This window comes from Carcharodon carcharias (genome assembly GCF_017639515.1).
Source record: "Carcharodon carcharias isolate sCarCar2 chromosome 19 unlocalized genomic scaffold, sCarCar2.pri SUPER_19_unloc_5, whole genome shotgun sequence".
Taxonomy (NCBI): domain Eukaryota; kingdom Metazoa; phylum Chordata; class Chondrichthyes; order Lamniformes; family Lamnidae; genus Carcharodon; species Carcharodon carcharias.
In genome coordinates, this window is record NW_024470569.1 from 292,118 (window position 1) to 319,983 (window position 27,866).

Below are 27,866 nucleotides of genomic sequence, written 5' to 3' on the forward strand. Positions count from 1 at the left end.
GGAAATTCAGGTGTTTTAAGGGGTTCAGGTGGAAATTCAGGTGTTTAAGGGTTCAGGAGGAAATTCAGGTGTTTAAGGGTTCAGGCAGGAAATTCAGGTGTTTAAGGTGTTCAGGAGGAAATTCAGGTGTTTAAGGTTCAGGAGGAAATTCAGGTGTTTAAGGGGTTCAGGAGGAAATTCCGGTGTTTAAGGTTCAGGTGGAAATTCAGGTGTTTAAGGGGTTCAGGAGAAAATTCAGGTGTTTAAGGGGTTCAGGAGGAAATTCAGGTGTTTACGAGTTCAGCAGGAAATTCAGTTGTTTAAGGGGTTCAGGAGGAAATTCAGGTGTTTAAGGTTCAGGTGGAAATTCAGGTGTTTAAGGGGTTCAGGAGGAAATTCAGGTGTTTAAGGTTCAGGTGGAAATTCAGGTGTTTATGGGTTTCAGGAGGAAATTCAGGTGTTTAAGGATCAGGAGGAAATTCAGGTGTTTAAGGGGTTCAGGAGGAAATTCAGGTGTTTAAGGGTTCAGCAGGAAACTCAGGTGTTCAAGGGGTTCAGGAGGAAATTCTGTTGTTTAAGGTTCAGGTGGAAATTCAGGTGTTTAAGGTTCAGGAGGAAATTCAGGTTTTTAAGGGGTTCAGGCGGAAATTCATGTGTTTAAGGGGTTCGGGAGGAAATTCAGGTGTTTAAGAGTTCAGCAGGAAATTCAGGTGTTTATGGTGTTCAGTAGAAAATTCAGGTGCTTAAGGTTCAGGAGGAAATTCAGGTGTTTAAGAGTTCAGCAGGAAATTCAGGTGTTTATGGTGTTCAGTAGAAAATTCAGGTGCTTAAGGTTCAGGAGGAAATTCAGGCGTTTAAGGGGTTCAGGAGGAAATTCAGGTGTTTAAGGTTCAGAAGGAAGTTCAGTTGTTTAAGGGGTTCAGGAGGAAATTCCGGTGTTTAAGGTTCAGGTGGAAATTCAGGTGTTTAATGGTTCAGGAGGAAATTCAGGTTGTTTAAGGTTCAGGTGGAAATTCAGGTGTTTAAGGGGTTCAGGAGGAAATTCAGGTGTTTAAGTTTCAGGAGGAAATTCAGGTGTTTAAGGTTCAGAAGGAAATTCAGGTGTTTAAGCGGTTCAGGTGGAAATTCAGTTTTTTAAGGGGTTCAGGTGGAAATTCAGGTGTTTAAGGGGTTCAGGAGGAAATTCAGGTGTTTAAGGGTTCAGCAGGAAATTCAGGTGTTCAAGGGGTTCAGGAGGAAATTCGGTTGTTTAAGGTTCAGGAGGAAATTCAGGTGTTTAAGGTTCAGGTGGAAATTCAGGTGTTTAAGCGGTTCAGGTGGTAATTCAGGTTTTTAAGGGGTTCAGGTGGAAATTCAGGTGTTTAAGGGGTTCAGGTGGAAATTCAGGTGTTTAAGAGTTCAGCAGGAAATTCAGGTGTTTAAGGTGTTCAGTAGAAAATTCAGGTGTTTAAGGTTCAGAAGGAAATTCAAGTGTTTAAGGGGTTCAGGAGGAAATTCAGGTGTTTAAGGTTCAGGTGGAAATTCAGGTGTTTAAGGGGTTCAGGAGGAAATTCAGGTGTTTAAGTTTCAGGTGGAAATTCAGGTGTTTAAGGGGTTCAGGAGGAAATTCAGGTGTTTAAGGTTCAGGTGGAAAATCAGGTGTTTAAGCGGTTCAGGTGGAAATTCAGTTTTTTAAGGTTCAGGAGGAAATTCAGGTTTTTAAGGGGTTCAGGTGGAAATTCAGGTGTTTAAGCTTCAGGGGGAAATTCAGTTGTTTAAGGGGTTCAGGACGAAATTCAGGTGTTTAAGGGGTTCAGAAGGAAATTCAAGTGTTTAAGGGGTTTCAGGAGTAAATTCAGGTGTTTAAGTTTCAGGGGGAAATTCAGGTGTTTAAGGGTTTCAGGCAGAAATTCGGTTGTTTAAGGGGTTCAGGTGGAAATTCAGGCGTTTAAGGTACAGGTGGAAATTCAGGTGTTTAATGTTCAGGAGGAAATTCAGGTGTTTAAGGTTCAGAAGGAAATTCAGGTGTTTAAGAGGTTCAGGAGGAAATTCCAGTGTTTAAGGTTCAGGTGGAAATTCAGGTGTTTAAGGGGTTCAGAAGGAAATTCAGGTGTTTAAGGTTCAGGTGGAAATTCAGGTGTTTAAGGGGTTCAGGAGGAAATTCAGGTGTTTAAGGTTCAGGGGGAAATTCAGGTGTTTAAGGTTCAGGTGGAAAATCAGGTGTTTAAGCAGTTCAGGAGGAAATTCAGGTGTTTAAGGTTCAGGTGGAAATTCAGTTGTTTAAGGGTTCAGGTAGAAATTCAGGTGTTTAAGGTTCAGGTGGAAATTCAGGTGTTTAAGGGTTCAGGTAGAAATTCAGGTGTTTAAGGTTCAGGTGGAAATTCAGTTGTTTAAGCTTCAGGAGGAAATTCAGGTGTTTAAGGGGTTCAGGAGGAAATTCAGGTGTTTAATGTTCAGGAGGAAATTCAGGTGTTTAAGGTTCAGAAGGAAATTCAAGTGTTTAAGGGGTTCAGGTGGAAATTCAGGTGTTTAAGGGTTTCAGGAGGAAATTCAGGTGTTTAAGGTTCAGGAGGAAATTCAGGTGTTTAATGGGTTCAGGAGGAAATTCAGGTGTTTAAGGTTCAGGAGGAAATTCAGGTGTTTAAGGTTCAGGTAGAAAATCAGGTGTTTGAGCGGTTCAGGAGGAAATTCAGTTTTTAACGGGTTCAGGTGGAAATTCAGGTGTTTAAGGGGTTCAGGAGGAAATTCAGGTGTTTAATGGTTCAGCAGGAAATTCAGGTGTTCAAGGGGTTCAGGAGGAAATTCGGTTGTTTTAGGTTCAGGAGGAAATTCAGGTGTTTAAGGTTCAGATGGAAATTCAGGTGTTTAAGGTGTTCAGGTCGTAATTCAGGTTTTTAAGGGGTTCAGGTGGAAATTCAGGTGTTTAAGGGGTTCAGGAGGAAATTCAGGTGTTTAAGGTTCAGGTAGAAAATCAGGTGTTTAAGCGGTTCAGGAGGAAATTCAGTTTTTTAAGGGGTTCAGTTGGAAATTCAGGTGTTTAAGGGGTTCAGGAGGAAATTCAGGTGTTTAATGGTTCAGCAGGAAATTCAGGTGTTCAAGGGGTTCAGGAGGAAATTCGGTTGTTTTAGGTTCAGGAGGAAATTCAGGTGTTTAAGGTTCAGATGGAAATTCAGGTGTTTAAGGTGTTCAGGTCGTAATTCAGGTTTTTATGGGGTTCAGGTGGAAATTCAGGTGTTTAAGGGGTTCAGGAGGAAATTCAGGTGTTTAAGAGTTCAGCAGGAAATTCAGATGTTTAAGGTGTTCAGTAGAAAATTCAGGTGCTTAAGGTTCAGGAGGAAATTCAAGTGTTTAAGGGGTTCAGGAGGAAATTCAAATGTTTAAGGTTCAGGTGGAAATTCAGGTGTTTAAGGGTTCAGGAGGAAATTCAGGCGTTTAAGGGGTTCAGGAGGAAATTCAGGTGTTTAAGGTTCAGAAAGAAGTTCAGTTGTTTAAGGGGCTCAGGAGCAAATTCCGGTGTTTAAGGTTCAGGTAGAAATTCAGGTGTTTAAGGGGTTCAGGAGGAAATTCAGGTGTTTAAGGTTCAGGAGGAAATTCAGGCGTTTAAGGTTCAGGTGGAAAATCAGGTCTTTAAGCGTTTCAGGAGGAAATTCAGTTTTTTAAGGGGTTCAGGAGGCAATTCAGGTGTTTAAGGGTTCAGCAGGAAACTCAGGTGTTCAAGGGGTTCAGGAGGAAATTCGGTTGTTTAAGGTTCAGGAGGAAATTCAGGTGTTTAAGGTTCAGGTGGAAATTCAGGTGTTTAAGGAGTTCAGGTGGTAATTCAGGTTTTTAAGGGGTTCAGGTGGAAATTCATGTGTTTAAGGGGTTCAGGAGGAAATTCAGGTGTTTAAGAGTTCAGCAGGAAATTCAGGTGTTTGTGTTGTTCAGTAGAAAATTCAGGTGCTTAAGGTTCAGGAGGAAATTCAAGTGTTTAAGGGGTTCAGGAGGAAATTCAGGTGTTTCTGGTTCAGGTGGAAATTCAGGTGTTTAAGGGGTTCAGGAGGAAATTCAGGCGTTTAAGGGGTTCAGGAGGAAATTCAGGTGTTTAAGGTTCAGAAGGAAGTTCAGTTGTTTAAGGGGTTCAGGAGGAAATTCCGGTGTTGAAGGTTCAGGTGGAAATTCAGGTGTTTAAGGGGTTCAGGAGGAAATTCAGGTGTTTAAGGTTCAGGTGGAAATTCAGGTGTTTAAGGGGTTCAGGAGGAAATTCAGGTGTTTAAGTTTCAGGAGGAAATTCAGGTGTTTAAGGTTCAGAAGGAAATTCAGGTGTTTAAGCGGTTCAGGTGGAAATTCAGTTTTTTAAGGGGTTCAGGTGGAAATTCAGGTGTTAAGGGGTTCAGGAGGAAATTCAGGTGTTTAAGGGTTCAGCAGGAAATTCAGGTGTTCAAGGGGTTCAGGAGGAAATTCGGTTGTTTAAGGTTCAGGAGGAAATTCAGGTGTTTAAGGTTCAGGTGGAAATTCAGGTGTTTAAGGGGTTCAGGTGGTAATTCAGGTTTTTAAGGGGTTCAGGTGGAAATTCAGGTGTTTAAGGGGTTCAGGAGGAAATTCAGGTGTTTAAGGTTCAGAAGGAAATTCAAGTGTTTAAGGGGTTCAGGTGGAAATTCAGGTGTTTAAGGGTTTCAGGAGGAAATTCAGGTTTTTAAGGTTCAGGAGGAAATTCAGGTGTTTAATGGGTTCAGGAGGAAATTCAGGTGTTTAAGGTTCAGGAGGAAATTCAGGTGTTTAAGGTTCAGGTAGAAAATCAGGTGTTTAAGCGGTTCAGGAGGAAATTCAGTTTTTTAAGGGTTTCAGGTGGAAATTCAGGTGTTTAAGGGGTTCAGGAGGAAATTCAGGTGTTTAATGGTTCAGCAGGAAATTGAGGTGTTCAAGGGGTTCAGGAGGAAATTCGGTTGTTTTAGGTTCAGGAGGAAATTCAGGTGTTTAAGGTTCAGATGGAAATTCAGGTGTTTAAGGTGTTCAGGTCGTAATTCAGGTTTTTAAGGGGTTCAGGTGGAAATTCAGGTGTTTAAGGGGTTCAGGAGGAAATTCAGGTGTTTAAGAGTTCAGCAGGAAATTCAGATGTTTAAGGTGTTCATGAGAAAATTCAGGTGCTTAAGGTTCAGGAGGAAATTCAAGTGTTTAAGGGGTTCAGGAGGAAATTCAAATGTTTAAGGTTCAGGTGGAAATTCAGGTGTTTAAGGGGTTCAGGAGGAAATTCAGGCGTTTAAGGGGTTCAGGAGGAAATTCAGGTGTTTAGGGTTCAGAAGGAAGTTCAGTTGTTTAAGGGGTTCAGGAGCAAATTCCGGTGTTTAAGGTTCAGGTGGAAATTCAGGTGTTTAAGGGGTTCAGGAGGAAATTCAGGTGTTTAAGGTTCAGGTGGAAAATCAGGTCTTTAAGCGTTTCAGGAGGAAATTCAGTTTTTTAAGGGGTTCAGGAGGAAATTCAGGTGTTTAAGGGTTCAGCAGGAAACTCAAGTGTTCAAGGGCTTCAGGAGGAAATTCGGTTGTTTAAGGTTCAGGAGGAAATTCAGGTGTTTAAGGTTCAGGTGGAAATTCAGGTGTTTAAGGAGTTCAGGTGGTAATTCAGGTTTTTAAGGGGTTCAGGTGGAAATTCATGTGTTTAAGGGGTTCAGGAGGAAATTCAGGTGTTTAAGAGTTCAGCAGGAAATTCAGTTGTTTATGGTGTTCAGTAGAAAATTCAGGTGCTTAAGTTTCAGGAGGACATTCAAGTGTTTAAGGGGTTCAGGAGGAAATTCAGGTGTTTCTGGTTCAGTTGGAAATTCAGGTGTTTAAGGGGTTCAGGAGGAAATTCAGGCGTTTAAGGGGTTCAGGAGGAAATTCAGGTGTTTAAGGTTCAGAAGGAAGTTCAGTTGTTTAAGGGGTTCAGGAGGAAATTCCGGTGTTTAAGGTTCAGGTGGAAATTCAGGTGTTTAAGGGGTTCAGGAGGAAATTCAGGTGTTTAAGGTTCAGGTGGAAATTCAGGTGTTTAAGGGGTTCAGGAGGAAATTCAGGTGTTTAAGTTTCAGGAGGAAATTCAGGTGTTTAAGGTTCAGAAGGAAAATCAGGTCTTTAAGCGGTTCAGGTGGAAATTCAGTTTTTTAAGGGGTTCAGGTGGAAATTCAGGTGTTAAGGGGTTCAGGAGGAAATTCAGGTGTTTAAGGGTTCAGCAGGAAATTCAGGTGTTCAAGGGGTTCAGGAAGAAATTCGGTTGTTTAAGGTTCAGGAGGAAATTCAGGTGTTTAAGGTTCAGGTGGAAATTCAGGTGTTTAAGGGGTTCAGGTGGTAATTCAGGTTTTTAAGGGGTTCAGGTGGAAATTCAGGTGTTTAAGGGGTTCAGGAGGAAATTCAGGTGTTTAAGAGTTCAGTAGGAAATTCAGGTGTTTAAGGTGTTCAGTAGAAAATTCAGGAGCTTAAGGTTCAGGAGGAAATTCAAGTGTTTAAGGTTCAGGAGGAAATTCAGGCGTTTAAGGGGTTCAGGAGGAAATTCAGGTGTTTAAGGTTCAGGTGGAAATTCAGGTGTTTAAGGGGTTCAGCAGGAAATTCAGGTGTTTAAGGTTCAGGAGGAAATTCAGGCGTTTAAGGGGTTCAGGAGGAAATTCAGGTGTTTAAGGTTCAGGTGGAAATTCAGGTGTTTAAGGGGTTCAGCAGGAAATTCAGGTGTTTAAGGGGTTCAGGAGGAAATTCAGGTGTTTAAGGTTTCAGGTGGAAATTTAGGTGTTTAAGGGGTCAGGTAGAAATTCAGGTGTTTAAGCTTCAGGTGGAAATTCAGGTGTTTAAGGTTCAGGAGGAAATTCAGGTTTTTAAGGGGTTCAGGTGGAAATTCAGGTGTTTAAGCTTCAGGAGGAAATTCAGGTGTTTAAGGGGTTCAGGAGGAAATTCAGGTGTTTAAGTTTCAGGTGGAAATTCAGGTGTTTATGGGTTTCAGGAGGAAATTCAGTTGTTTGAGGTTCAGGAGGAAATTCAGCTGTTTAAGGGGTTCAGGCGGAAATTCGGTTGTTTAAGGGCTTCAGGAGGAAATTCAGGCGTTTAAGGTTCAGGTGGAAATTCAGGTGTTTAATGTTCAGGAGGAAATTCAGGTGTTTAAGGGGTTCAGGAGGAAATTCAGGTGTTTAAGGTTCAGGTGGAAATTCAGGTGTTTAAGGGGTTCAGGAGGAAATTCCGGTGTTTAAGGTTCAGGTGGAAATTCAGGTGTTTAAGGGGTTCAGGAGGAAATTCAGGTGTTTAAGGTTCAGGTGGAAATTCAGTTGTTTAAGGGGTTCAGGAGGAAATTCAGGTGTTTAAGGTTCAGGAGGAAATTCAGGTGTTTAAGGTTCAGGTAGAAAATCAGGTGTTTAAGCGGTTCAGGAGGAAATTCAGTTTTTTAAGGGTTTCAGGTGGAAATTCAGGTGTTTAAGGGGTTCAGGAGGAAATTCAGGTGTTTAATGGTTCAGCAGGAAATTCAGGTGTTCAAGGGGTTCAGGAGGAAATTCGGTTGTTTAAGATTCAGGAGGAAATTCAGGTGTTTAAGGTTCAGATGGAAATTCAGGTGTTTAAGGCGTTCAGGTCGTAATTCAGGTTTTTAAGGGGTTCAGGTGGAAATTCAGGTGTTTAAGGGGTTCAGGAGGAAATTCAGGTGTTTAAGAGTTCAGCAGGAAATTCAGGTGTTTAAGGTGTTCAGTAGAAAATTCAGGTGCTTAAGGTTCAGGAGAAATTCAAGTGTTTAAGGGGTTCAGGAGGAAATTCAAATGTTTAAGGTTCAGGTGGAAATTCAGGTGTTTAAGGGGTTCAGGAGGAAATTCAGGCGTTTAAGGGGTTCAGGAGGAAATTCAGGTGTTTAAGGTTCAGAAGGAAGTTCAGTTGTTTAAGGGGTTCATTAGGAAATTCAGGTGTTTAAGGTTCAGGTGGAAATTCAGGTGTTTAAGGGGTTCATGAGGAAATTCAGGCATTTAAGGGGTTCAGGAGGAAATTCAGGTGTTTAAGGTTCAGAAGGAAGTTCAGTTGTTTAAGGGGTTCATTAGGAAATTCAGGTGTTTTAGGTTCAGGTGGAAATTCAGGTGTTTAAGGGGTTCAGGAGGAAATTCAGGTGTTCAAGGGTTTCAGGAGGAAATTCGGTTGTTTAAGGTTCAGGAGGAAATTGAGGTGTTTAAGGGGTTCAGGAGGAAATTCAGGCGTTTAAGGGGTTCAGGTGGAAATTCAGGTTTTTAATGTTCAGGAGGAAATTCAGGTGTTTAAGGTTCAGAAGGAAATTTAGGTGTTCAAGGGGTTCAGGAGGAAATTCGTTAGTTTAAGGTTCAGGAGGAAATTCAGGTGTTTAAGGTTCAGGTGGAAATTCCGGTGTTTAAGGAGTTCAGGTGGTAATTCAGGTTTTTAAGGGGTTCAGGTGGAAATTCAGGTGTTTAAGGTGTTCAGTAGAAAATTCAGGTGCTTAAGGTTCAGGAGGAAATTCAAGTGTTTAAGAGGTTCAGGAGGAAATTCAGGTGTTTCAGGTTCAGGTGGAAATTCAGGTGTTTAAGGGGTTCAGGAGGAAATTCAGGCGTTTAAGGGGTTCAGGAGGAAATTCAGGTGTTTAAGGTTCAGAAGGAAGTTCAGTTGTTTAAGGGGTTCAGGAGGAAATTCCGGTGTTTAAGGTTCAGGTGGAAATTCAGGTGTTTAAGGGGTTCCGGAGGAAATTCAGGTGTTTAAGGTTCAGGTGGAAATTCAGGTGTTTAAGGGGTTCAGGAGGAAATTCAGTTGTTTAAGGTTCAGCAGGAAATTCAGGTGTTTAAGGTTCAGGTGGAAAATCAGGTCTTTAAGCGGTTCAGGAGGAAATTCAGTTTTTTAAGGGGTTCAGGAGGAAATTCATGTGTTTAAGGGTTCAGCAGGTAACTCAGGTGTTCAAGGGGTTCAGGAGGAAATTCGGTTGTTTAAGGTTCAGGAGGAAATTCAGGTGTTTAAGGTTCAGCTGGAAATTCAGGTGTTTAAGGAGTTCAGGTGGTAATTCAGGTTTTTAAGGGGTTCAGGCGGAAATTCATGTGTTTAAGGGGTTCAGGAGGAAATTCAGGTGTTTAAGACTTCAGCAGGAAATTCAGGTGTTTAAGAGTTCAGCAGGAAATTCAGGTGTTTATGGTGTTCAGTAGAAAATTCAGGTGCTTAAGGCTCAGGAGGAAATTCAGGTGTTTAAGGGGTTCAGGAGGAAATTCAGGCATTTAAGGGGTTCAGGAGGAAATTCAGGTGTTTAAGGTTCAGAAGGAAGTTCAGTTGTTTAAGGGGTTCAGGAGGAAATTCCGGTGTTGAAGGTTCAGGTGGAAATTCAGGTGTTTAAGGGGTTCAGGAGGAAATTCAGGTGTTTAAGGTTCAGGTGGAAATTCAGGTGTTTAAGGGGTTCAGGAGGAAATTCAGGTGTTTAAGGTTCAGGAGGATATTCAGGTGTTTTAGGTTCAGGAGGTAATTCAGGTGTTTAAGCGGTTCAGGTGGAAATTCAGTTTTTTAAGGGGTTCAGGTGGAAATTCAGGTGTTAAAGGGATTCAGGAGGAAATTCAGGTGTTTAAGGGGTTCAGGAGGAAATTCAGGTGTTTAAGGGTTCAGCAGGAAGTTCAGGTGTTCAAGGGGTTCAGGAGGAAATTCAGTTGTTTAAGGTTCAGGAGGAAATTCAGGTGTTTAAGGTTCAGGTGGAAATTCAGGTGTTTAACGGGTTCAGGTGGTAATTCAGGTTTTTAAGGGGTTCAGGTGGAAATTCAGGTGTTTAAGGGGTTCAGGTGGAAATTCAGGTGTTTAAGAGTTCAGCAGGAAATTCAGGCGTTTAAGGTGTTCAGTAGAAAATTCAGGTGTTTAAGGTTCAGAAGGAAATTCAAGTGTTTAAGGGGTTCAGGAGGAAATTCCGGTGTTTAAGGTTCAGGTGGAAATTCAGGTGTCTAAGGGGTTCAGGAGGAAATTCAGGTGTTTAAGGTTCAGGTGGAAATTCAGGTGTTTAAGGGTTTCAGGAGGAAATTCAGGTGTTTAAGGTTCAGGTGGAAAATCAGGTTTTTAAGCGGTTCAGGTGGAAATTCAGTTTTTTAAGGTTCAGGAGGAAATTCAGGTTTTTAAGGGGTTCAGGTGGAAATTCAGGTGTTTAAGCTTCAGGAGGAAATTCAGGTGTTTAAGGTTCAGAAGGAAATTCAAGTGTTTAAAAGGTTTCAGGAGGAAATTCAGGTGTTTAAGGTTCAGGGGGAAATTCAGGTGTTTAAGGGGTTCAGGAGGAAATTCAGGCGTTTAAGGGGTTCAGGAGGAAATTCAGGTGTTTAAGGTTCAGAAGGAAGTTCAGTTGTTTAAGGGGTTCAGGAGGAAATTCCGGTGTTGAAGGTTCAGGTGGAAATTCAGGTGTTTAAGTGGTTCAGGAGGAAATTCAGGTGTTTAAGGTTCAGGTGGAAATTCAGGTGTTTAAGGGGTTCAGGAGGAAATTCAGGTGTTTTAGGTTCAGGAGGTAATTCAGGTGTTTAAGCGGTTCAGGTGGAAATTCAGTTTTTTAAGGGGTTCAGGTGGAAATTCAGGTGTTAAAGGGGTTCAGGAGGAAATTCAGGTGTTTAAGGGGTTCAGGAGGAAATTCAGGTGTTTAAGGGTTCAGCAGGAAATTCAGGTGTTCAAGGGGTTCAGGAGGAAATTCAGTTGTTTAAGGTGCAGCAGGAAATACAGGTGTTTAAGGTGTTCAGTAGAAAATTCAGGTGTTTAAGGTTCAGAAGGAAATTCAAGTGTTTAAGGGGTTCAGGAGGAAATTCCGGTGTTTAAGGTTCAGGTTGAAATTCAGGTGTTTAAGGGGTTCAGGAGGAAATTCAGGTGTTTAAGGTTCAGGTGGAAATTCAGGTGCTTAAGGGCTTCAGGAGGAAATTCAGGTGTTTAAGGTTCAGGTGGAAAATCAGGTTTTTAAGCGGTTCAGGTGGAAATTCAGTTTTTTAAGGTTCAGGAGGAAATTCAGGTTTTTAAGGGGTTCAGGTGGAAATTCAGGTGTTTAAGCTTCAGGAGGAAATTCAGTTGTTTAAGGTTCAGGTGGAAATTCAAGTGTTTAAGGGGTTTCAGGAGGAAATTCAGGTGTTTAAGGTTCAGGGGGAAATTCAGGTGTTTAAGGGTTTCAGGCGGAAATTCGGTTGTTTAAGGGTTTCAGGTGGAAATTCAGGCGTTTAAGGTACAGGTGGAAATTCAGGTGTTTAATGTTCAGGAGGAAATTCAGGTGTTTAAGGTTCAGAAGGAAATTCAGGTGTTTAAGGGGTTCAGGAGGAAATTCCGGTGTTTAAGGTTCAGGTGGAAATTCAGGTGTTTAAGGGGTTCAGCAGGAAATTCAGGTGTTTAAGGTTCAGGTGGAAATTCAGGTGTTTAAGGGGTTCTGGAGGAAATTCAGGTGTTTAAGGTTCAGGGGGAAATTCAGGTGTTTAAGGTTCAGGTGGAAAATCAGGTGTTTAAGCAGTTCAGGAGGAAATTCAGGTGTTTAAGGTTCGGGTGGAAATTCAGGTGTTTAAGGGTTCAGGTAGAAATTCAGGTGTTTAAGGTTCAGGTGGAAATTCAGGTGTTTAAGGGTTCAGGTAGAAATTCAGGTTTTTAAGGTTCAGGTGGAAATTCAGTTGTTTAAGCTTCAGGAGGAAATTCAGGTGTTTAAGGGGTTCAGGAGGAAATTCAGGTGTTTAATGTTCAGGAGGAAATTCAGGTGTTTAAGGTTCAGAAGGAAATTCAAGTGTTTAAGGGGTTCAGGTGGAAATTCAGGTGTTTAAGGGTTTCAGGAGGAAATTCAGGTGTTTAAGGTTCAGGAGGAAATTCAGGTGTTTAATGGGTTCAGGAGGAAATTCAGGTGTTTAAGGTTCAGGAGGAAATTCAGGTGTTTAAGGTTCAGGTAGAAAATCAGGTGTTTAAGCGGTTCAGGAGGAAATTCAGTTTTTTAAGGGGTTCTGGTGGAAATTCAGGTGTTTAAGGGGTTCAGGAGGAAATTCAGGTGTTTAATGGTTCAGCAGGAAATTCAGGTGTTTAAGGTTCAGATGGAAATTCAGGTGTTTAAGGCGTTCAGGTCGTAATTCAGGTTTTTAAGGGGTTCAGCTGGAAAATCAGGTGTTTAAGGGGTTCAGGAGGAAATTCAGGTGTTTAAGAGTTCAGCAGGAAATTCAGGTGTTTAAGGTGTTCAGTAGAAAATTCAGGTGCTTAAGGTTCAGGAGGAAATTCAAGTGTTTAAGGTGTTCAGGAGGAAATTCAAATGTTTAAGGTTCAGGTGGAAATTCAGGTGTTTAAGGGGTTCAGGAGGAAATTCAGGTGTTTAAGGGGTTCAGGAGGAAATTCAGGTGTTTAAGGTTCAGAAGGAAGTTCAGTTGTTTAAGGGGTTCAGGAGGAAATTCCGGTGTTTAAGGTTCAGGTGGAAATTCAGGTGTTTAAGGTTCAGGAGGAAATTCAGGTGTTTAAGGTTCAGGTGGAAAATCAGGTGTTTAAGCGGTTCAGGTGGAAATTCAGTTTTTTAAGGGGTTCAGGTGGACATTCAGGTGTTTAAGGGGTTCAGGAGGAAATTCAGGTGTTTAAGGGTTCAGCAGGAAATTCAGGTGTTCAAGGGTTTCAGGAGGAAATTCGGTTGTTTAAGGTTCAGGAGGAAATTGAGGTGTTTAAGGGGTTCAGGAGGAAATTCAGGCGTTTAAGGGGTTCAGGTGGAAATTCAGGTGTTTAATGTTCAGGAGGAAATTCAGGTGTTTAAGGGGTTCAGGAGCAAATTCCGGTGTTTAAGGGTTCAGCAGGAAATTTAGGTGTTCAAGGGGTTCAGGAGGAAATTCGGTTGTTTAAGGTTCAGGAGGAAATTCAGGTGTTTAAGGTTCAGGTGGAAATTCCGGTGTTTAAGGAGTTCAGGTGGTAATTCAGGTTTTTAAGGGGTTCAGGTGGAAATTCAGGTGTTTAAGGGGTTCAGGAGGAAATTCAGGTGTTTAAGAGTTCAGCAGGAAATTCAGGTGTTTAAGGTGTTCAGTAGAAAATTCAGGTGCTTAAGGTTCAGGAGGAAATTCAAGTGTTTAAGGGGTTCAGGAGGAAATTCAGGTGTTTCAGGTTCAGGTGGAAATTCAGGTGTTTAAGGGGTTCAGGAGGAAATTCAGGTGTTTAAGGTTCAGAAGGAAGTTCAGTTGTTTAAGGGGTTCAGGAAGAAATTCCGGTGTTTAAGGTTCAGGTGGAAATTCAGGTGTTTAAGGGGTTCCGGAGGAAATTCAGGTGTTTAAGGTTCAGGTGGAACTTCAGGTGTTTAAGGTTCAGGTGGAAAATCAGGTCTTTAGGCGGTTCAGGAGGAAATTCAGTTTTTTAAGGGGTTCAGGAGGAAATTCAGGTGTTTAAGGGTTCAGCAGGAAACTCAGGTGTTCAAGGGGTTCAGGAGGAAATTCGGTTGTTTAAGGTTCAGGAGGAAATTCAGGTGTTTAAGTTTCAGGTGGAAATTCAGGTGTTTAAGGAGTTCAGGTGGTAATTCAGGTTTTTAAGGGGTTCAGGCGGAAATTCATGTGTTTAAGGGGTTCAGGAGGAAATTCAGGTGTTTAAGAGTTCAGAAGGAAATTCAGGTGTTTATGGTGTTCAGTAGAAAATTCAGGTGCTTAAGGTTCAGGAGGAAATTCAAGTGTTTAAGGGGTTCAGAAGGAAATTCAGGTGTTTCTGGTTCAGGTGGAAATTCAGGTGTTTAAGGGGTTCAGGAGGAAATTCAGGCGTTTAAGGGCTTCAGGAGGAAATTCAGGTGTTTAAGGTTCAGAAGGAAGTTCAGTTGTTTAAGGGGTTCAGGAGGAAATTCCGGTCTTTAAGGTTCAGGTGGAAATTCAGGTGTTTAAGGGGTTCAGGAGGAAATTCAGGTGTTTAAGGTTCAGGTGGAAAATCAGGTGTTTAAGGGGTTCAGGAGGAAATTCAGGTGTTTAAGGTTCAGGAGGAAATTCAGGTGTTTAAGGTTCAGGAGGAAATTCAGGTGTTTAAGCAGTTCAGGTGGAAATTCAGTTTTTTAAGGGGTTCAGGTGGAAATTCAGGTGTTTAAGGGGTTCAGGAGGAAATTCAGGTGTTTAAGGGTTCAGCAGGAAATTCAGGTGTTCAAGGGGTTCAGGAGGAAATTCGGTTGTTTAAGGTTCAGGAGGAAATTCAGGTGTTTAAGGTTCAGGTGGAAATTCAGGTGTTTAAGCGGTTCAGGTGGTAATTCAGGTTTTTAAGGGGTTCAGGTGGAAATTCAGGTGTTTAAGGGGTTCAGGTGGAAATTCAGGTGTTTAAGAGTTCAGCAGGAAATTCAGGTGTTTAAGGTGTTCAGTAGAAAATTCAGGTGTTTAAGGTTCAGAAGGAAATTCAAGTGTTTAAGGGGTTCAGGAGGAAATTCCGGTGTTTAAGGTTCAGGTGGAAATTCAGGTGTTTAAGGGGTTCAGGAGGAAATTCAGGTGTTTAAGGTTCAGGTGGAAATTCAGGTGTTTAAGGGGTTCAGGAGGAAATTCAGGTGTTTAAGGTTCAGGTGGAAAATCAGGTGTTTAAGCGGTTCAGGTGGAAATTCAGTTTTTTAAGGTTCAGGAGGAAATTCAGGTTTTTAAGGGGTTCAGGTGGAAATTCAGGTGTTTAAGCTTCAGGGGGAAATTCAGGTGTTTAAGGGGTTCAGGAGGAAATTCAGGTGTTTAAGGTTCAGAAGGAAATTCAAGTGTTTAAGGGGTTTCAGGAGGAAATTCAGGTGTTTAAGGTTCAGGTGGAAATTCAGGTGTTTAAGGGTTTCAGGCGGAAATTCGGTTGTTTAAGGGGTTCAGGTGGAAATTCAGGCGTTTAAGGTACAGGTGGAAATTCTGGTGTTTAATGTTCAGGAGGAAATTCAGGTGTTTAAGGTTCAGAAGGAAATTCAGGTGTTTAAGGGGTTCAGGAGGAAATTCCGGTGTTTAAGGTTCAGGTGGAAATTCAGGTGTTTAAGGGGTTCAGAAGGAAATTCAGGTGTTTAAGGTTCAGGTGGAAATTCAGGTGTTTAAGGTTCAGGTGGAAAATCAGGTGTTTTAGCAGTTCAGGAGGAAATTCAGGTGTTTAAGGTTCAGGTGGAAATTCAGGTGTTTAAGGGTTCAGGTAGAAATTCAGGTGTTTAAGGTTCAGGTGGAAATTCAGGTGTTTAAGGGTTCAGGTAGAAATTCAGGTGTTTAAGGTTCAGGTGGAAATTCAGTTGTTTAAGCTTCAGGAGGAAATTCAGGTGTTTAAGGGGTTCAGGAGGAAATTCAGGTGTTTAATTTTCAGGAGGAAATTCAGGTGTTTAAGGTTCAGAAGGAAATTCAAGTGTTTAAGGGGTTCAGGTGGAAATTCAGGTGTTTAAGGGTTTCAGGAGGAAATTCAGGTGTTTAAGGTTCAGGAGGAAATTCAGGTGTTTAATGGGTTCAGGAGGAAATTCAGGTGTTTAAGGTTCAGGAGGAAATTCAGGTGTTTAAGGTTCAGGTAGAAAATCAGGTGTTTAAGCGGTTCAGGAGGAAATTCAGTTTTTTAAGGGGTTCAGGTGGAAATTCAGGTGTTTAAGGGGTTCAGGAGGAAATTCAGGTGTTTAATGGTTCAGCAGGAAATTCAGGTGTTCAAGGGGTTCAGGAGGAAATTCGGTTGTTTTAGGTTCAGGAGGAAATTCAGGTGTTTAAGGTTCAGATGGAAATTAAGGTGTTTAAGGTGTTCAGGTCGTAATTCAGGTTTTTAAGGGGTTCAGGTGGAAATTCAGGTGTTTAAGGGGTTCAGGTGGAAATTCAGGTGTTTAAGAGTTCAGCAGGAAATTCAGATGTTTAAGGTGTTCAGTAGAAAATTCAGGTGCTTAAGGTTCAGGAGGAAATTCAAGTGTTTAAGGGGTTCAGGAGGAAATTCAAATGTTTAAGGTTCAGGTGGAAATTCAGGTGTTTAAGGGGTTCAGGAGGAAATTCAGGCGTTTAAGGGGTTCAGGAGGAAATTCAGGTGTTTAAGGTTCAGAAGGAAGTTCAGTTTTTTAAGGGGTTCAGGAGCAAATTCCGGTGTTTAAGGTTCAGGTGGAAATTCAGGTGTTTAAGGGGTTCAGGAGGAAATTCAGGTGTTTAAGGTTCAGGAGGAAATTCAGGTGTTTAAGGTTCAGGTGGAAAATCAGGTCTTTAAGCGTTTCAGGAGGAAATTCAGTTTTTTAAGGGGTTCAGGAGGAAATTCAGGTGTTTAAGGGTTCAGGAGGAAACTCAGGTGTTCAAGGGGTTCAGGAGGAAATTCGGTTGTTTAAGGTTCAGGAGGAAATTCAGGTGTTTAAGGTTCAGGTGGAAATTCCGGTGTTTAAGGAGTTCAGGTGGTAATTCAGGTTTTTAAGGGGTTCAGGTGGAAATTCAGGTGTTTAAGGGGTTCAGGAGGAAATTCAGGTGTTTAAGAGTTCAGCCAGAAATTCAGTTGTTTAAGGTGTTCAGTAGAAAATTCAGGTGCTTAAGGTTCAGGAGGAAATTCAAGTGTTTAAGGGGTTCAGGAGGAAATTCAGGTGTTTCTGGTTCAAGTGGAAATTCAGGTGTTTAAGGGGTTCAGGAGGAAATTCAGGCGTTTAAGGGCTTCAGGAGGAAATTCAGGTGTTTAAGGTTCAGAAGGAAGTTCAGTTGATTAAGGGGTTCAGGAGGAAATTCCGGTCTTTAAGGTTCAGGTGGAAATTCAGGTGTTTAAGGGGTTCAGGAGGAAATTCAGGTGTTTAAGGTTCAGGTGGAAATTCAGGTGTTTAAGGGGTTCAGGAGGAAATTCAGGTGTTTAAGGTTCAGGAGGAAATTCAAGTGTTTAAGTGGTTCAGGTGGAAATTCAGGTGTTTAAGGGTTTCAGGAGGAAATTCAGGTGTTTAAGGTTCAGGAGGAAATTCAGGTGTTTAATGGGTTCAGGAGGAAATTCAGGTGTTTAAGGTTCAGGAGGAAATTCAGGTGTTTAATGGGTTCAGGAGGAAATTCAGGTGTTTAAGGTTCAGGAGGAAATTCAGGTGTTTAAGGTTCAGGTAGAAAATCAGGTGTTTAAGCGGTTCAGGAGGAAATTCAGTTATTTAAGGGGTTCAGGTTGAAATTCAGGTGTTTAAGGGGTTCAGGAGGCAATTCAGGTGTTTAATGGTTCAGCAGGAAATTCAGGTGTTCAAGGGGTTCAGGAGGAAATTCGGTTGTTTTAGGTTCAGGAGGAAATTCAGGTGTTTAAGGTTCAGATGGAAATTCAGGTGTTTAAGGTGTTCAGGTCGTAATTCAGGTTTTTAAGGGGTTCAGGTGGAAATTCAGGTGTTTAAGGGGTTCAGGAGGAAATTCAGGTGTTTAAGAGTTCAGCAGGAAATTCAGATGTTTAAGGTGTTCAGTAGAAAATTCAGGTGCTTAAGGTTCAGGAGGAAATTCAAGTGTTTAAGGGGTTCAGGAGGTAATTCAAATGTTTAAGGTTCAGGTGGAAATTCAGGTGTTTAAGGGGTTCAGGAGGAAATTCAGGCGTTTAAGGGGTTCAGGAGGAAATTCAGGTGTTTAAGGTTCAGAAGGAAGTTCAGTTGTTTAAGGGGTTCAGGAGGAAATTCCGGTGTTTAAGGTTCAGGTGGAAATTCAGGTGTTTAAGGGGTTCCGGAGGAAATTCAGGTGTTTAAGGTTCAGGTGGAAATTCAGGTGTTTAAGGTGCAGGTGGAAAATCAGGTCTTTAGGCGGTTCAGGAGGAAATTCAGTTTTTTAAGGGGTTCAGGAGGAAATTCAGGTGTTTAAGGGTTCAGCAGGAAACTCAGGTGTTCAAGGGGTTCAGGAGGAAATTCGGTTGTTTGAGGTTCAGGAGGAAATTCAGGTGTTTAAGGTTCAGGTGGAAATTCAGGTGTTTAAGGAGTTCAGGTGGTAATTCAGGTTTTTAAGGGGTTCAGGTGGAAATTCATGTGTTTAAGGGGTTCAGGAGGAAATTCAGGTGTTTAAGAGTTCAGCAGGAAATTCAGGTGTTTATGGTGTTCAGTAGAAAATTCAGGTGCTTAAGGTTCAGGAGGAAATTCAAGTGTTTCAGGGGTTCAGGAGGAAATTCAGGTGTTTCTGGTTCAGGTGGAAATTCAGGTGTTTAAGGGGTTCAGGAGGAAATTCAGGCGTTTAAGGGGTTCAGGAGGAAATTCAGGTGTTTAAGGTTCAGAAGGAAGTTCAGTTGTTTAAGGGGTTCAGGAGGAAATTCCGGTCTTTAAGGTTCAGGTGGAAATTCAGGTGTTTAAGGGGTTCAGGAGGAAATTCAGGTGTTTAAGGTTCAGGTGGAAATTCAGGTGTTTAAGGGGTTCAGGAGGAAATTCAGGTGTTTAAGTTTCAGAAGGAAATTCAGGTGTTTAAGCGGTTCAGGTGGAAATTCAGTTTTTTAAGGGGTTCAGGTGGAAATTCAGGTGTTTAAGGTTCAGGTGGAAATTCAGGTGTTAAGGGGTTCAGGAGGAAATTCGGTTGTTTAAGGTTCAGGAGGAAATTCAGGTGTTTAAGGTTCAGGTGGAAATTCAGGTGTTAAGGGGTTCAGGAGGAAATTCAGGTGTTTAAGGGTTCAGCAGGAAATTCAGGTGTTCAAGGGGTTCAGGAGGAAATTCGGTTGTTTAAGGTTCAGGAGGAAATTCAGGTGTTTAAGGTTCAGGTGGAAATTCAGGTGTTTAAGGGGTTCAGGTGGTAATTCAGGTTTTTAAGGGGTTCAGGTGGAAATTCAGGTGTTTAAGGGGTTCAGGTGGAAATTCAGGTGTTTAAGAGTTCAGCAGGAAATTCAGGTGTTTAAGGTGTTCAGTAGAAAATTCAGGTGTTTAAGGTTCAGAATGAAATTCAAGTGTTTAAGGGGTTCAGGAGGAAATTCCGGTGTTTAAGGTTCAGGAGGAAATTCAGCTGTTTAAGGTTCAGGTGGAAATTCAGGTGTTTAAGGGGTTCAGGAGGAAATTCAGGTGTTTAAGGTTCAGGTGGAAAATCAGGTGTTTAAGCGGTTCATGTGGAAATTCAGTTTTTTAAGGTTCAGGGGGAAATTCAGGTTTTTAAGGGGTTCAATTGGAAATTCAGGTGTTTAAGCTTCAGGGGGAAATTCAGTTGTTTCAGGTTCAGGTGGAAATTCAGGTGTTAAGGGGTTCAGGAGGAAATTCAGGCATTTAAGGGGTTCAGGAGGAAATTCAGGTGTTTAAGGTTCAGAAGGAAGTTCAGTTGTTTAAGGGGTTCAGGAGGAATTTCCGGTGTTTAAGGTACAGGTGGAAATTCAGGTGTTTAAGGGGTTCAGGAGGAAATTCAGGTGTTTAATGGTTCAGGTGGAAATTCAGGTGTTTAAGGGGTTCAGGAGTAAATTCAGGTGTTTAAGTTTCAGGAGTAATTTCAGGTGTTTAATGTTCAGGAGGAAATTCAGGTGTTTAAGCGGTTCAGGTGGAAATTCAGTTTTTTAAGGGGTTCAGGTGGAAATTCAGGTGTTTAATGGGTTCAGGAGTGAATTCAGGTGTTTAAGGGTTCAGCAGGAAATTCAGGTGTTGAAGGGGTTCAGGAGGAAATTCGGTTGTTTAAGGTTCAGGAGGAAATTCAGGTGTTTAAGGTTCAGGTGGAAATTCAGGTGTTTAAGGGGTTCAGGTGGTAATTCAGGTTTTTAAGGGGTTCAGGTGGAAATTCAGGTGTTTAAGAGTTCAGTAGAAAATTCAGGTGCTTAAGGTTCAGGAGGAAATTCAAGTGTTTAAGGTTCAGGAGGAAATTCAGGCGTTTAAGGGTTCAGGAGGAAATTCAGGTGTTTAAGGGTTCAGGTGGAAATTCAGGTGTTTAAGTGTTCAGGTAGAAATTCAGGTGTTTAAGGTTCAGGTGGAAATTCAGATGTTTAAGTGTTCAGGTAGAAATTCAGGTGTTTAAGGTTCAGGTGGAAATTCAGTTGTTTAAGCTTCAGGAGGAAATTCAGGTGTTTAAGGGGTTCAGGAGGAAATTCAGGTGTTTAAGGTTCAGGTGGAAATTCAGGTGTTTAAGGGTTCAGGTAGAAATTCAGGTATTTAAGGTTCAGGTGGAAATTCAGCTGTTTAAGCTTCAGGAGGAAATTCAGGTGTTTAAGGGGTTCAGGAGGAAATTCAGGTGTTTAATGTTCAGGAGGAAATTCAGGTGTTTAAGGTTCAGAAGGAAATTCAAGTGTTTAAGGGGTTCAGGTGGAAATTCAGGTGTTTAAGGGTTTCAGGATAAAATTCAGGTGTTTAAGGATCAGGTGGAAATTCAGGTGTTTAAGTGGTTCAGGCGGAAATTCGGTTGTTTAAGGGGTTCAGGAGGAAATTCACGCATTTAAGGTTCAGGTGGAAATTCAGGTGTTTAATGTTCAGGAGGAAATTCAGGTGTTTAAGGGGTTCAGGAGGAAATTCCGGTGTTTAAGGTTCAGGTGGAAATTCAGGTGTTTAAGGGGTTCAGAAGGAAATTCAGGTGTTTAAGGTTCAGAAGGAAATTCAGGTGTTTAAGGAGTTCAGGAGGAAATTCCGGTGTTTAAGGTTCAGGTGGAAATTCAGGTGTTTAAGGGGTTCAGGAGGAAATTCAGGTGTTTAAAGTTCAGGAGGAAATTCAGGTGTTTAAGTTTCAGGTGGAAAATGAGGTGTTTAAGCGGTTCAGGTGGAAGTTCAGGTTTTTAAGGGATTCAGGCGGAAATTGAAGTGTTTAAGGGGTTTAGGAGGAAATTCAGGTGTTTAAGGTTCAGGAGGAAATTCAGGTGTTTAAGGTTCAGGTGGAATTTCAGGTGTTTAAGGTTCAGGTGGAAATTCAGGTTTTTAAGGTTCAGGAGGAAATTCAGGTGTTTAAGGTTCAGGTGGAAATTCAGGTTTTTAAGGTTCAGGAGGAAATTCAGGTGTTTAAGGTTCAGGAGGAAATTCAGCTGTTTACGGGGTTCAGGAGGAAATTCAGGTGTTTAAGGTTTTCAGTAGGAAATTCAGGTGTTTAAGGGTTATGGAACCAAGATGGGCAGGTAGAGAAAAGGGACAGGTGAGCGATGATCTTTGTGAATGATGGAACAGGCTCAAAGGGCTGAATGGCCTCCTCCTGTTCCTGTGAAACATCTGGTTAAAGCTACAACACAAGGAGTGGGGACTCCCAATGCACATTTCAACTCCCGCTCTGGCTGCACATCTGGGAAACTGGATAAAATCGATAACCTCCACACATTCACTACAATTCACACCCAATCCTTCAGAGCGGAGTTCGGCAATGACTCACCCCTCACCTCTCGCTCACAAGGACATGATACAAACACATTCCACAGAGTTGAGCCCGAAAATCAAGAACCCTCACAGTGCCGCTCCGAGGGACCTCTGCACTGTCGGAGGGTCAGTACTGAGGGAGTGCCGCACTGTCAGAGGGTAAGTACTGAGGGAGTGCCGCACAGTCAGAGGGTCAGTACTGAGGGAGTGCTGCACTGTCGGAGGGTCAGTACTGAGGGAGTGCCGCGCTGTCAGAGGGTCAGTACTGAGGGAGTGCAGCACTGTCAGAGGGTCAGTACTGAGGGAGTGCCGCACTGTCAGAGGGTCAGTACTGAGGGAGTGCTGCACTGTCAGAGGGTAAGTACTGAGGGAGTGCTGCACTGTCAGAGGGTCAGTACTGAGGGAGTGCTGCACTGTCAGAGGGTCAGTATGGAGGGAGCGCTGCACTGTCAGAGGGTCAGTACTGAGGGAGTGCTGTACTGTCAGAGGGTCAGTACTGAGGGAGAGCTGCACTGTCAGAGGGTCAGTACTGAGGGAGTGCCGCACTGTCAGAGGGTCAGTACGGAGGGAGTGCTGCACTGTCAGAGGGTCAGTACTGAGGGAGTGCTGCACTGTCAGAGGTCAGTACTGAGGGAGTGCTGCACTGTCAGAGGGTCAGTACTGAGGGTGTGCTGTTCTGTCAGAGGGTCAGTACTGAGGGAGTGCTGCACTGTCAGAGGGTCAGTACGGAGGGAGTGCCGCACTGTCAGAGGGTCAGTACTGAGGGAGTGCTGCACTGTCAGAGGGTCAGTGCTGAGGGAGTGCTGCACTGTCAGAGGGTCAGTACTGAGGGAGAGCTGCACTGTCAGAGGGTCAGTACTGAGGGAGTGCCGCACCGTCAGAGGGTCAGTACTGAGGGAGTGCCGCACTGTCAGAGGGTCAGTACTGAGGGAGTGCTGCACTGTCAGAGGGTCAGTACTGAGGGAGTGCTGCACTGTCAGAGGGTCAGTACTGAGGGAGTGCTGCACTGTCAGAGGGTCAGTACTGAGGGAGTGCTGCACTGTCAGAGGGTCAGTACTGAGGGAGAGCTGCACTGTCAGAGGGTCAGTACTGAGGGAGAGCTGCACTGTCAGAGGGTCAGTACTGAGGGAGTGCCGCACCGTCAGAGGGTCAGTACTGAGGGAGTGCTGCACTGTCAGAGGGTCAGTACTGAGGGATTGCCGCACCGTCAGAGGGTCAGTACTGAGGGAGTGCTGCACTGTCAGAGGGTCAGGTGCATCGTGCTGTTGGTAGGGGAGCAGGGGACATCTCCCTGACATCCTTGGCCAACTCTAATCTCCCAGCCACCGCATGAGGAACAATCAGATTGATTGTTTGGTGTGGGGACTTGCTGTGCACAAACAGGCCATCACTTTCCTAACATTACAGCAGTGACTACCTTTGAAAGAGAGCGTGTCCTTGGCCCCAAGACCCTTCAGGGCCGGCTGAGACCCCCCTGCTCTCCCCATCACCCGTGTTGGTGTGATTCACCGGGTCAGGATTAACCCGCTGCTCCCTCCCCTTCCCCACCTCACTCCGCAGAATCCTGCCTCTCTCACCTGTAGGTGCTGCACACTCGGTAGCCCTCACACATGGTGATGTACGGTTTATAGACTGGCTGGATGAAGGTCTCGGTGTACACCAGCGGGACCCGCATGGTTTGCACTGAGCAGACATGCCTCCTGTAACAGATTGGAGAAGGTTAGTCACTGCCCCAGCACCCCTGGACGTGCTGGGTGTGAGGGGATGGTCGAGCGGACGGCGTCGGGTGTGGGGATCCTTGAATTGGGGCAGGGATGGAGCATGGGGACGGGTGGGATTAGACAACATCCCCTCCCCTCTATCACCAAACAAAGAATCAACAACAAGCCAGAATGTCAAAGATCCCTCTCCACTCCTCCTGACATTAAACTGCACAAACTAACACCTTCTCCGGGGGGATGCTGGCCTTGCCAGCGACACCCAGATCCTAGTAAAGAATAAAGAGAATTATCAAAAGATAATATCCAGCCTCGGGCTGACAAGTAACATTTGCACCACACAAGTGTCAGGCAATGACCATCTCCAACAAGAGAGAATCCAACCATCACCCCTTGATGTTCAATGACATTCCCATCACTGAATCCCCCACTATCAATATCCTGGGGGTTACCATTGACCAGAAACTGAACTGGGACCAGCCATATAAATACTGTGGTTACAAGAGCAGGTCAGAGGCTGGGAATCCTGCAAGGGGTAACTCACCTCCTGACTCCCCAAAATCTGTCCACCATCTACAAGGCACAAGGCAGGAGTGAGATGGAATACTCCCCACTTGCCTGGATGAGTGTAACTCCCACAACACTCAAGAAGCTCAACACCGTCCAGGACAAAGCAGCCCTGCTTGATTGGCTCCCCATCCACAAACATTCACTCCCTCCACCACCGACACACAGTAGCAGCAGTGTGTGTACCATCTACAAGATGCACTGCAGGAATTCACCAAGGCTCCTTCGACAGCACCTTCCAAACCCACGACCACTACCATCTAGAAGGGCAAGGGCAGCAGATAGATGGGAACACCACCACCTGGAAGTTCCCCTGCAAGTCACTCACCATCCTGACTTGGAAATATATCAGCGTTCCTTCACTGTCGCTGGGTCAAAATCCTGGAACTCCCTCCCTAACAGCACTGTGGGTGTACCTACACCACACGGACAAAATCCTGGAACTCCCTCCCTAACAGCACTGTGGGTGTACCTACACCACATGGACAAAATCCTGGAACTCCCTCCCTAACAGCGCTGTGGGTGTACCTACACCACATGGACAAAATCCTGGAACTCCCTCCCTAACAGCACTGTGGGTGTACCTACACCACACGGACAAAATCCTGGAACTCCCTCCCTAACAGCACTGTGGGTGTACCTACACCACACGGACAAAATCCTGGAACTCCCTCCCTAACAGCACTGTTGGTTTACCTACACCAGAGGGACAAAATCCAGGAACACCCTCCCTAACTTTACTGTGGGTGTACCTACATCACATGGACAAAATCCTGGAACTCCCTCCCTAACAGCGCTGTGGGTGTACCTACACCACACGGACAAAATCCTGGAACTCCCTCCCTAACAGCGCTGTGGGTGTACCTACACCACATGGACTGCAGCGGGTCAAGGAGGCAGCTCACCCACCACCTTCTCAAGGGGTAATTAAGGATGGGTAATAAATGCTGGACCCAGCCAGAGACACCCACATCCTGTGAATGAATAAACAAAAGGCAGTGAGCAACTGCGGAGAGACTCTGATTCAAACCGTGTGGAGTCACTGCAGACCCAGCAGGACTCTCCGAGATCTCTGCATCCCTCTAATTCCGGCAGCCCTGACTTCCATCGCTCCACCAGTGGTGGCTGTGCCTTCAGCCTAAATTATAGAATACCCTCTCTAAACCTCTCCACCCCTTCCTCTCTCTCTCTCATGCTTAATGATTCTCTTTATAAGTTATCTCCTTCACCAAGCTGTTGATCACCTGTCTTTTAGTCTCTCTTTGTGTGGCTGGCTTTTCACCACATGGGGTCTATCTCTCATTCAGGAAGCAATCTGACAGCCCTGAAGGGCAGGTTCAGTACCTGAGTCCCACCTTCCAGGTGATACCTGAGAGTTGGGACTCGGGCAGGTTCAGTGTCGGTGGGGTTAATGAGTTTTCAGCTCCTGGTACTCACCCTCCTTGCGCCCGCTGGCTGCCTGCACTTATAATGCTGCCAAGGACAAGCCCCAGTGCCAAGCAAAGTGTCCTCATCCTGGAAGGATTTCCTCGCCAACGCTCCTGTCGACAAACCGTCTGCTGCTCCTTCCCTGGGTCCTTACCTGGGACGCTCTGTGTGGGTGAGAAATGGGGGCTTTACATGGCCATTTCAGACTGGGTGCCTTTCATGAGCTGTCACGTTCATAACTGCCCTGCACCCCCAGTTCTGTCTCCGTTCAGTTAGACAGCACCTACTCCCATCTGAAGATGGTGCGACAATGAATGGGGAACTTTTGCAGGAGAGTCCTCACACCCATCACTTTATAAACCCCATGACCACTGCTGCCAACAGCGTTACGATGCTCCTCGGTTACAATGGGGCAGGCTGACAGCGTTACAGCATCACTATGTTACACGATGACTATGTCACGATGCCACCATGTTGCAGTGCTAGAACGTTACAGTGTTCCAATGCTGCAATGTCTGTCTGCGTCCTTCTGTGTGTGTTTGTCTGAGCCTGTGTGTGTGTGTCTGTGGGTGTGTTTGCATGTGTGTGTCTGTGTGTGTGTGTGTCTGCACATGTGTGTGTGTGTGTGTGTGTCGGCCTGTGTGTGTGTGTGTGTGTCTGTCGGCCTCTGTGTGTGTGTGTGTGTGTGTCTGCGCGTGTGTGTGTCTGTCTCTGTCTGTGTGTGTGTCTGCCTGTGTGTGTGTATGTGTAAGTGTGATGTGTAAGTGTGATGTGTGTGTGTGTTTGTGTGTGAGTGTTGTGTGTTTGTGTGTGTAAGTGTGATGTATGAGTGGTGTATAAGTGTGATGTGTTTGTGTAATGTGTGTGTGTGTGTGTGTGTCTGTGTGTGTGTGTAAGTGTGATGTGAGTGTAATGTGTTTGTGTTTGTGTGTGTGTGTGTGTGTGTCTGTGTGTGTGTGTAAGTGTGATGTGTAAGTGTAATGTGTTTGTGTTTGTGTGTGTGTGTGTGTGTGTTTGTGTGTGTGTGTGTGAGTGTTTGTGTGTGAGTGTGTGTGTGTGTGTATGTGTGAGTGTTTGTGTGTGAGTGTTTGTGTGTGCGTGTGTGTGTGAGTGTGTGTGTGTTTGTGTGTGTGTGTGTGTGTAAGTGTGATGTGTAAGTGTAATGTGTTTGTGTTTGTGTGTGTGTATGTGTGTGTTTGTGTGTCAGTGTTTGTGTGTCAGTGTGTGTGTGTGTGTGTGTGAGTGTGTGTGTGTGAGTGTGTGTGTGTGTGTGTGAGTGTGTGTGTGTGTGTGAGTGTGTGTGTGTGTGAGTGTGTGTGTGTGAGTGTGTGTGTGTGTGTGTGAGTGTGTGTGTGTGTGTGTGTGTGTGAGTGTGTGTGTGTGTGTGTGTGTGTGTGTGAGTGTGTGTGTGTGTGTGTGTGTGAGTGTGTGTGTGTGTGTGTGTGTGTGTGAGTGTGTGTGTGTGCTAGTGGCAGTGTAAAGACAGCGAGAAGATCCTTTTTTTTTGGTCTCAGGTTCAATTGAATCAATAACCTGCTCTAATATGACTTTTCTGAATGTTGTAAACTTTAAACTGGCCGTGTGGCTGTTTGGAAGGGACTATCCAATCTGTAGACTTGTGGGGCAGGCGGTGTCTGTAACTTAAACTCACCATTATAACACCGTCAGCGTTAATGTTCCCCTCAGCGGTCAGTGATAAGGGAATGTGAGTGAATTCTTCAAGAGGCTGGATTTTTACCACCCTTAGTGGTAAATATTTACATAGCCAGTAATCCCCAGCTAACCTTTGTGCCAGTCAGTGTTATCAGTCGTGTGTGTGCTCAGTGGTATTAAGCATTAATCAGATCTTGTCCTTGGCCCTGACAGCTCCTTTTTGTCCAGAATGATAGGGTATCATCCATCACCAGACCTCCCCTGTATCACAGAAAGGTCTTTGTGTGTATGTGTGTTAGAACACTTCTCCGTTCAGTCTTTGCAAAGTCCCTCGCTCGTACAGAATTTAAGTATCGCTGGAAACACACACACGATGCTGAAGCTTTTCATCTCACGCTCATCAGGACAAACTCAAGAATGCCAAATTTCAAACCAACACCACAGTTTATACTGCAGGAGCAAGGGATGCTGATTGGTCGGCAAGTTGACTCTGATTGGCCGAGGTGTCGCCATGCAGAATGCGACGGGGAACAATAGGCTCCCCTGGTGTGTTAGTGTCTTTACCCTTAGCAACGCCAGGACCGCTGGTGAACGTTCCTGCCCTGTTTACGGGCACAGAGACAGCCAGGGTACGAGTCCTAGTGACTGCCACCCTCTAACTCTCCACCCATCCCTGCAACCCATCCTGGGAGAACAGCTCCTGAACAGATGTCCAGCTCACTTCCAGCTTGGGCCCTATCTTCCCCCACAAAAAAACCGACCCCCAATCCTCACCAGCAATCAGAAAGGTGTAAAGGCCGAGGCTGAAGGCCTAACATAAGAACCAAAAAGTGCTGGAAAGACTCAGCACGTACAGCAGTGCCTGTGGAGAGGGAAACAGGGATTTCGCGGTCCAGCCGAAGTCGACGGGAGTCTCATATTTACAGCCCCACCCCCACATCGACAGGGCCCGAATATTCCACACAATGTTTTCAGTCCAATATGACTGGAAGCAGAGGCTGTGAATATCGTTCAGGCCGAGCTGGGTAGATTCCTGATGAACAAGGGGGGTGGGGGTGAATGGTTATCGAGGGTCGACAGGAATGCGGGGTTCAGGTTACATTCAGATCAGCCACGGAACAGGCTCGAGGGGCTGAATGGCCTCTCCTGTTCCTTATTCACTTGTGTGTAACTAGGTATGTTTGTGCGTATGTACGAAAACAGAAAATGCTGGAAAAACTCAGCAGGTCTGACAATAGCAGCGTAGCGCGGGCTACCTCTGAGAGAGTCTTGAGTTAGTCACTGATGAGTGAAGACAGAGTTTTGATGTGACCATTAGTTTGGTTGTAGAGTTAGTTGGTAAATAAACAGCGTGTTTATTCTAACAGCAACCTCCTGATGTTCTCTGTCTCTGTACCGACTCGATCACCCTGAACAAAGCGGCAACCCGACTCCTTTAGCCCCAACAGACCAAGGACACTGGATCCAATATAAAGGAACAAAGCATTGGGACCAGATTAGGTGCTGATGGCA

At 44.2% G+C, this 27,866-nt stretch overlaps 1 protein-coding gene across 1 annotated transcript in view; it reads right to left on the reverse strand.

Moving 5' to 3' along the window:
• Positions 1 to 27,866, reverse strand: part of egfl7 (EGF-like-domain, multiple 7) — a 304,651-nt gene that overhangs the window by 219,334 nt on the left and 57,451 nt on the right. Inside the window, exons 2-3 of the mRNA XM_041180609.1 lie at positions 24,711 to 24,865; positions 22,566 to 22,688 (exon numbers count right to left, since the gene is read on the reverse strand). Coding sequence (XP_041036543.1) covers positions 22,566 to 22,688; positions 24,711 to 24,787 — 200 coding nt within the window. The 5' untranslated portion in view covers positions 24,788 to 24,865. The remainder of the gene's footprint in view (positions 1 to 22,565; positions 22,689 to 24,710; positions 24,866 to 27,866) is intronic.